General features: G+C 32.7%; 1 protein-coding gene across 2 annotated transcripts in view; it reads left to right on the top strand.

Moving 5' to 3' along the window:
* The first annotated feature begins 3,461 nt into the window (after positions 1-3,461).
* Positions 3,462-10,396, top strand: part of LOC122249150 (uncharacterized) — a 40,589-nt gene continuing 33,654 nt past the window's right edge. The window contains exons 1-2 of one of the 2 annotated variants that reach the window (XM_086551192.1): positions 3,462-3,589; positions 3,827-3,976. In XM_086551192.1, the coding sequence (XP_086407318.1) occupies positions 3,882-3,976 (95 nt within the window). In that variant the 5' untranslated portion in view covers positions 3,462-3,589; positions 3,827-3,881. Of the gene's footprint in view, positions 3,590-3,748; positions 3,977-10,396 lie in introns of those variants that run through there. The other variant, XM_043009771.2, reaches the window with a different exon arrangement.

The raw sequence follows: 10,396 nt of genomic DNA, 5'->3' as shown, positions 1-10,396 counted from the left end.
TCTCTCTCTTTACTTATTCTATATCATCTCTCTCTCTCTCTCTCTCTCTCCTCTCTCTTCCCTCTCTCCTCCCTCTCTGCTCTCTCTGCTCTCTCTCTCTCTCTCTCTCCTTTCTCTGGCTGTCTGTCGTCTCTCTCTCTCTTTCTCTTTCTCTTCCTATCATTTATTTTTCTCTCTTTGTCTGTCAGAGTTCTCCTCTCATCTCTCCTCTCTGTCTGTCTGTCGTCCTCTCTCGCTCTTTATCCTTGAATATCATTAATTTATTTTTTTTTTTCTTGCATTATCGATAGAGAGAGATGAGAGAGAGATGAGAGAGAGAGAGAGAGGAGAGAGAGAGATAGATAGAGGAGCGAGAGAGAAAGAGAGAGAGAGAGTGAGAGAGGAGAGAGAGAGAGAGAGAGCTGAAGAGAGGAGAGAGAGAGACTAGTAAGAGCAAGAGAAAGAGGAGAGAACGAGAAGAGGGGGTAGTTAATATCAATCATTAAAAAAAGGAATAGTAAATAATTTCCACGTTGCGATACATTTACAGCGTAATGGTTAAACTAATTTATTTCTATGGATCGATCTCTCTCTCTCTTTTCTTCTCTCTCTCTTTTCTTCTTTTTTCCTTACTTTTCGTCCTATTGTCTCTCTTTATTTATTTTCTCTCACTTTTTCTTCTTTCTTTCTCACCCCCCCTCTCTCTTTTTTATTCTTTTCCCTTTTCTCTTCTTTTCTTTCTTTTTTTTCTCTACTCTTCTCTCTTCTTTTTTCTTCTTTTCTTTCTTCTTTTCTTTTTTCTTCTCTCCCCATTTTTTCTCTCTTCTTTCTTCTTTTTCCCCGCTTCCTTCTTTTATTCTCTCTCTCTTCTTTATCATTTCTTCCCTACCCTTCATCGCTACATTTATTCTCTTCATCTACGCAATTTTGTTGAATCGGAAACGATATAATTTTGTACCAATCGACATAGTTGCATGGGTTAAGCGTAACACCAAAGTACAAATGATCTCAGAGTAAACAACGATCAAAAGAAATGTTTTGCATAAGAAAAGAACTACGTCAAGAAAAAAAAAAAAAAGTTGCACAAAACACTTGCAAGGAGAATAATTATAATAATTAGAATAATTCTTTGTACGGAAGGTATTTCTTCCCCCAATAATGGAGTCGGGAGCCTTTATCCACTAGAATTATGATAATTTCCCAGCGTATAAGAAATACCGTTTTAATTCTTAATATTCAGGGGGAACGGTATATACGACTGTGCATATAAAGCCGATAATTATTATGGCTAAAGTGTTGTCAAAATAGATATAGAGAGTGAATGATTTTCTCTCTTTCTTGTATTGTTTCTGTCTGATTGCCTCTTTTATCATTCTGATTGTGTGTGTGTGTGTGTGTGTGTATATATATATATATATATATATATATATATTTATTTATATTTATATATATATATATAGATATATATGTATATATAGAGATATATATTTGTATTTTTAGATATATATAGATTTTTATATTTATATCGATATAATATATTTTATATTATTATCTGTGTGTGGGTGTGTGTGTGTGTGTGTGTTGTGTGTGTGTGTGTGTGTGTGTGTGTTGTTGTGTGTGTGTGTGAGTATAGATATATATTAGTTTATAGATATATAATATTAGATTATATTATATTATAATATAAATAGATGTTTATGTGTGTGTGTGGGTGTGTGTGTGTGTGTGGTGTGTGAGTGTTGTGTGTGTGTGTGTTGCGGTTGTTGTGTGTGTGTGGTGCGTTGGTATAGATATAAATATATTATATATATATATAATATATATTATATATCTATATATAGATTTATAAATGTATATATTTATTTCTATATAATTATAATGTATGATAATATAATATCTATATATTAAATATAATGATATATATATATATTTATATATATATAGATATATGTGCATATTTATATATGTTATCTATTATATATATATATATATATATATAGATATATATTTTGTACATATATATATCTTAATATATATATTCTATATATATAAATATATATATATATATATATATATTATATATGTACATATATATATATGTATTATATATTATATATATTATATTCTTTATATATATATATATTTATAAATATATTGCATATATTATATTATATCTATTATCTATATTATCTGTCTATCTATTATTATCTTTATATATATTACACGGCACACACACACACAACACACACAAATAACAACACACACACACAATACAAAACAACAAAACAACACACCCCGGTGGTTGAGCCGGTCGGGATACTGCCGTAAACAGCATGTCAAAGAGTTAGAAGAGTCATGGATCTTACTATGTGCTTTAGCAGAGCAGTGATAGCGAATTTTCCGGCAATTGCGAGCTGCAGCAAAGGAATACAAATTCAAGTCCGAAATCACGTTCCGAGGTTAATGTATTATGTGATAAAGATATATATTTATATATATATTATATATATATATATATATATTATATATATAGATATAAATAGATAGATAAATCGATAGATAGATAGATTGATGATATATAAAACCACATATATAAAAAAAGAGGAGAGGAGCTGAGTAGTGGCTTCTATAATGTTGAGATGAACGATAGGACAGTTCGTGTAGATTATTCTTTTATCGCATATTACGTTTAACGATTTTTAAAGAAATGGGACGAAATAGAGACTATTAAATTTGCCTAAATCAAAAACAACACAACACTCACGCACACAACCAAAGACACAAACACACAGGACACAACACATACACACATACAAAACACAAAAACACACAAAAAAAAATAAAAACACAAAAAAACTCACACACAACACACCAACACATCACATAACAAACAACAAAAAAACGCCAACCCAACCAAACTATATAACAGGAAGTGTATTGTTCTTAACATATAAGACACATCATGATGATAGCATAGAGGAAGGATAAGAGAGTATGAATGGGAGGCATTAAAGCGTGCGAATATGTGATAGTGATGGATATACAGGGATTGTCTTAGTAATTGTGATGAGGGGGGGGAGGGGATGGGTATAAGTGTGATTAAAACATGAGAAGAGAATCAATTTGGCATACACTGTGATTACAGATGAGTGATGATGATAGTTATTGGCGATCACAATCCAAGGCCATCGGTGTGACACTCGTAAAAATAAATAATAATAATGATAAATAAATAGATAAAAACGCCTGAAGATGGACGTTCAATGATCTATCCTCTTCTCAAAAGAATTAATCCACCATGAGAGAAAACATAGCCAAATAAGGCAGCCCCGCTCATCATACTCACGTGGCCGAGATCTGTGTTGTGCGTAGGTGGAGCCACAGCGAAAAAGGACACACAAACAGCAATCAATAAGTCACGCTCTCTTCTCGACCGCCGAAGTGCCGGTCCCTTTGGCCAAGTGACCCCAGAGCTTGGACGAACCACGCCGGGGCTACAGGTGGTTCTACGACGCTGGCGGCGCGTGGTTCTACGAGAGAGACAGGAAGGGGAGGAAAGGCATTTGGGCGCTACGCGTTTGTTTGTTTGTTTGTTTGTCTTTTTCCCACGGTTAGTTCTAAAGGATTCTTCTTGAATGTGGCTAGATTTCCTCCATCATTTTATTTTTCATCTTAATGATCTTGATATATTTCTCACAGATATTTAGAAATAATACAATCCAGCTCTAAAAAAAAAAAAAAAAAAAATATATATATATATATAAGAGAGATAAAATAAGATTACCGCCTTCAAATGTTTTGATAAGGATGATGTTATTATAATAACTTTATTAAAATTTGATAATAGTGAATATCGTCAACGAAACAAGACAAAGCGAAGGACGCGCAAGAGAAGGATCGCGATGGCCAGTGTAGGACACGGCGGGGGTCAGGGGACTCCCGCAGGATATCCAGGGGCGGCGCAGGAGAAGTGGGACAAATACTACGAGTACATAAGGTATTTTATTAAATACATTAAGGTTGAGAAAGAGAGAAAGACAGATAGATAGAAAGATTGATAGATAGATAGATAAATAGATAGATAGATAGATAGATTGATAGAGAGAGAGGAAATTGGAGGAGAGGAGGAGTGGAGAGCGGCGGAGAGAGAGAGAAGAGAGAGGGATGCGGAGAGGAGAGAGTGAGAGAGAGTTGGAGCGAGAGAGCTCGACGAGCAGTGAGGAGAAGAGTGGGGGGGGGCGACGAGAGAGAGAGGAGACAGCAGGAGAGAGAGCTGACGAGAGCGAGGAGAGCAGAGCGTAGGACGTGATTGGCGAGAGAGGAGAGCGAAGGGGGGGGAGCGCGAGTGAGGAAGACAATCGATGGATAAATCGAGACAGGGAAAAAGAAGGTGAATGAACAGGGAGAAAAATAGAAGAGAAATAAATGTTAATGTTTTAGGTAATTTTTTTCATATTATAAAAAAGCTTCATCTTCTCCCCTTCTCTCTGTTTTCTTCTTCCTTCTCTTCTTTTCTGCTTCTCTCGACAACGGAGTCAGATGATGTTTAAGCCGAGGGAAAGAATTTGTAGTATTCACGTTTCACGAGTATCTTGTAGCGGTCAACGATATTTGTGTAATTGCTTTGAATTGATCGTAGGCAGTGAAAGCTATGCATTGTGAATCACATCAGTTTTGGATTGAGTTTTGTGAATTTGTATATATGTATATACTGTATATATATATACTATATTTATATATATCTATTTTTATATATACTATATACTATCTATATATAATATATGTCTTATATACTATGTGGTGTATGTGTGTGTGCTGTGTGTGTGTGTGTGTGGTGTGTGATATGTACTTCTTAACTATATATATATTACTATACGACTTATAATTATAACTATATATATAATATACATATTTATATATATATATATATACTTTATATACTATCATTATATATGCTATATATATATATATCTATAATATAACGCGATATAAAATATTGACATATCTGTAGGTTTGCAGTCTTTGAAAATAATCTGTAGAAGTTGGAAACTGTAGTTTATGATGATTTACTAATCCTGTTTTTTCATTCTAAATGAATTACGTTTGTGACTATTTCTACTATCATTTTGTCCAATTACTCTGATACAGGGATGCCGCCTACCTCGAATCCTAGAAGTAATAGATGGTTTTATCGAAAATTAAAATAGCTTCTAAATAATCCTTGTCAACAATATTCAGAGTCTATTATGTTTATCTAATAATATAAATATCCTATGATATCTATATATATCTTTATACTGATAATATGTACTCGTATGTTTGTGTGCTTATATGAATGTAGTATTATACAGTTATTATTATATATATCTATATATATATAACTATATATATATATATATATCACTATCCTATACATTTTAGTCTATTCCTACACATATACATATATATATATATTATATATTATCCATATTATATATCTTATTCCTAAATCTATAGACTATATTATCTTATATTATATGTTAGTCACATATACATAAGGATACCTATATATATATATAATCTATATATATATATCTATGGATTTTTTTATATATCTTATACGACTCATATATATATTCTCTACATATATATATATCATCTATATATATATATATATATATATATTATATCTATATATAATATATATTATATATTATAGAGAGTAGTGAGAGAGAGAGCGAGGAGAGAGAGAGAGAGAGAGAGAGAGAGAGCGATATCGTCTTTAACATACATCATACCTAATATATCTATATATTATATATATATATATATATATATATATATATATGTATATATATATCATATAATAATATTATATTTCACTATATATATATATATAGTATGTGTGAGCGCGTGTGTGGAGTGTGTATGTATATCTACATAATTTTATTTCTATTATACCTGTATATATATACATATATATTTTATATATATATATATATTTATATTTATATATTATAGAGGAGAGAGAGAGAGGGATAGAGAGAGAGGTAAGAGATGGAGAGAAGAGAGGAGAGAGAGGACGATTGAGGAGGAGAGGAGAGCGAGGAGAGGGCGGAGAGAGAGAGAGAGAGAGTGGCGATCGAGAGAGAGGTGAGCGAGAGAGAGAAGAGAGAGAGAGAGAGAGATAGAGATGAGATAAGAGATAGTGATAGAGATAGAGGATAGAGATAGAGATAGAGATAGCGAATAAGATAGATAGATATCTAGATATATGTATCTATAACCTATACCACACAACACACACTCTCAACACACACCACACACAACACACACACCACAACACAAACACACACACACCCCCACACACACACAACACACACACATATATATATATATATATTGATTTATATTTATATTTATTATATTTATTTAGTTATATGTATATTGTTGCTTGTTTATATTACATATATATATATATATTTATATATATATAATTTATATATATATATTTATATATATATAGGTAATATGTATGCATGTATATTTATAAATTTTATATATATATATATATAGATATATATATATATATATATATATTATATATATAGTACTATATTTATTTATTATATATATTATTATATACAGATATATATTATATGTATATATATATGTATAGATACTAGACATTATATATTTTATTATATATATTTTATATATATATATAGATATATATATACATATATATATATATTTTTTATTATTTTTATACATATATAGTATATATATATATATATATATATATATATTTTATGTTTACATATATATAAATATTTTATATATATATATATATATATATATATATATATATATATATATAATATATATATTTATAGGAGGAGAGAGAGAGAGAGAAGAGAGAGAGAGAGAGAGATGTATATATACATACTTCATACACATATAGTATATATATAGTGATATTGTGAGATAGATTTAGCGAGAGAGTTGATAGAGAGAGTATATAGCAGACTGATATATTATTTCGTTAGATATATTAGATAGTGTGATATATATAAGATATTATATATATTATGTATGCATGTAGGGATAGATATAGTACATATGTATATATTTTAGATATTTATATTTAGATTAGTTATTTTGTTTTGTGTGATTGAGTGAGTAGTTAGAGAAGAGAGAGTGTGTGAGTGTGGAGTGAATGAGTAGAGTCGAGAGAGAGAGGTGTGTGAGTGTGAGAGGTGAAAGAGAAGAGTGAGGTTGAGTGTGTGAGAGGAGAGAGTGAGAGTGAGGAGAGAGGAGATGAGAAGAGAGAGTGTTGAGTAAAGATAGGGAGGTGAGTGGGTGGTTTGGGTGTGGTGTGTGAGTATGGTGTGTGTGGTGTGTATGGGGTAGTGTGAGATGTGTGTGTGTGTGTGTGTGTGTGCGTGTGTGTGTATGTGAGTGCGTGTAAGTGTATGAGAGTGTGTGAGTGTGTGTGTGTATGTGAGATTGTGTGTGTGTAGGGTGTGAGTAAGTGTATCTATATTATACTGCGAGAGAGCAGGCTATAATAACTCTCTCTCTACTCAACATATCTCTATCACTCTATCTCTATATATATATCTCGTGTGTGTGTGAGGAGGATAGTATATCTGAGTGATAGTTATTGAGTGATATGGGAGTGAAATTTATTATGAGACTGATTGATTGATAGTGAGATTGAGTGTGATTGTGTTAGAGTTTGAGTGTTAGAGTTTATTTAGAGAGTGATATGTTTGGAGAATAAGAGAGACTTTGTAAGATTGATTTTGTGGGTTAGTTATTGTGTTTAGTTAGTGAGTGTGAGGTTGAGATTGGTGTGGTTTTTATATTGATTTGGGTGGGGGGGGTGGGGGTGGGGGGGGGTAGATGGGGTGGGGGGGGGGGTGGGGGGGTGGGGGGGTGGGTGTGGGGGTGGGGGGGTGGGGGGGGTGGAGAGAGATAGATGAGAGAGTGTTGATAGAGTGAGATTGGAGTATTTTGTGAGTGGTAGTAAAGTGATATTAGGGTTACAGAGAGAAGGTGTTAGAGATACATTGAGTGGGATGTGTGTGGTGGTATGGGATTGAGTTTGATTGAGATAGATGTGAGTTAGTGTGAGAGAGAAGATAATATGTGTTAGGACATTAGCTATCCCCGCGATATATATATTTTTTTATATGCGCACAATACACACACACACACAACATATATATGAATATATACTTTATATATATATATATCTATATATTATAGATATATATACACACACACACAAAAACACACACACACACACACATCCAAACACCACACACCACACACCACAGAACATACATGCATACTTGCTATACATGAATATATAAACAGTTTATTAGATATGTGTATCACACACACAATATATATGTTGTGTGTGTGTGTGTATGTGTGTGTATATATATCTTTATATATATATATATATATATATATAATATTTTATATATATATATATATATATATATATCTATATAAACATATACATGCATACTAGTATACATGATATATAAACAGTTTATATATATATAAAAAGTCTCTAACATATTTCAACATAAAGAACGAATATCTAGTAACACTTTAATATCATTTTATAGCAAACATTGCTCTCGGTCTAGAATGGGAAGAAGTTCCGCTATTAAAGATAAAGCAACTAAGTAAGGATAAGCAAAAGCGTAGACAGTGACATGACATGAGGGCAAACGTTACTCCATTGTGAAATATGACAACAGTGATGAAGTTGATGTGGGATGGCAAATACAAAAATAAAAACAAAAAATAAAAACAATAAACAATCAAATAATATAAAATATCATTAAAAAATAAAAAATTCAAATACAATATATATAACCACCATGTGAACAATGACAAGGAACGAAGACGCGATCATTATTTAATTACGGCTCCCGCGTGGCCATGTCTATGAAGGTCAAATAAAGGCGACGTTAATTATAATGATGAGTTGGCCATTAAGGAAATATCCCCGCTTTACGATGGCGACATAATGTCCAGAGAAGAGAAGAGAAAAAGAGTAAGTGAGCGATTGAAAGAGAGAGAGAGAGACTTTGACGAGTTTATTGAGACAAATGAGAGAGAGAGAGAGATAGAGAGAGATAGATAGATAGATAGATAGATAGATAGATAGATAGAGAGAGAGAGAGAGAGAGAGAGGAGGAGAGGAGCGAGAGGATAGGGTTAGAGAACAGAGGGGGAGAGAGAATAGAGAGAAAGCGGACAGGATTGATCCCCCACACACACACCACACCCACACAACACCCCACACACACCACCCACACCCTCTATATGATCTTTTTATCTACTATATATATCTCATCTATATATATATATATATATATCTATATAGAGAGAGCGAGCGAGAGAGATGAGAGAGACGAGAGAGCGTGAGAGGAGAGATGCAAGAGAGAACGTGATGTATATGATAAATATATAGAATAGATATATATATATATATATATATATATAATATTATAGTATATATATTTACATTTATATATATAATATATAGATATATATATATATATATATATATATATATAAGTATATATATATATAATTTATATATATATATTTATATTATTATATATATCTATTATATATATCTATATATATAGAGAGGAGAGAGAGAGAGAGAGAGGGAAGAGGGAGAGAAGGAGAGAGAGAGAGAGAGAGAGAGAGAAAGGAGAGAGAGAGAGAGAGAGAGAGAGGAGGGATAGAGAGAGAGAGAGAGTGAGAGGAGAAGGAGAAGTGAGAGAGGAGGATGAAGAGAGAGAGAGAGAGAGAGAGGAGAGAAGAGAGAGAGGATGGAGGAGAGGATGGAGAGATGGGAGGGAAAGGGAGAGAGTGGAGAAGGAGGAGACGGAGAGGAGAGTGAGGGAGGAGAGAGAGAGAGTAGATAGAGAAGGAAAGAAAGAGAGAAGAGGAAGGAAAAAAAAAGAGATGGAAAGAGAGAGAGAGAGAGGAGGGGAGAGAGAGGGAAAGAGGAGAGGAGAGAGGGGAGAGGAAGGGTGAGAGAGAGAGAGAGAGAGAAGGAAAGAAAGAGAGAGAGGAAGAAAAAGAGAGAGAGAGAGAGAGAGAGAGAGTTAAGGAGAGAGAGATAGAGAGAGAGAATGTGATGGAGAGAGAGAGCGTGATAGAGAGAGAGAATGTGATGGAGAGAGAGAGCGTGATAGAGAGCGTGAGAGAGAGAAAGAGAGAGAGAGAGGGGGGGAATGAAAAAAAAGAAAAAAAGGCAGAATTAATAAGGTATAAAGAAAGAAAGAAGAGAGAGAGGGAAAAAAAGATAAAAGGAAAAAGAAAAAAAACAAAGAAAGAAAGACAAAAAAAGATATCTCAGAGTTATTCTAAGAAATAGCAGTGAACCAGTGAAAAG

This window comes from Penaeus japonicus, unplaced genomic scaffold, assembly GCF_977035675.1.
Source record: "Penaeus japonicus unplaced genomic scaffold, GWHDUDI00000001_assembly GWHDUDI00000024, whole genome shotgun sequence".
In the NCBI taxonomy this organism is placed as follows: domain Eukaryota; kingdom Metazoa; phylum Arthropoda; class Malacostraca; order Decapoda; family Penaeidae; genus Penaeus; species Penaeus japonicus.
The sequence above is the reverse complement of the archived record's forward strand: the minus strand, read 5'-3'. Positions and strand labels throughout refer to the sequence as shown.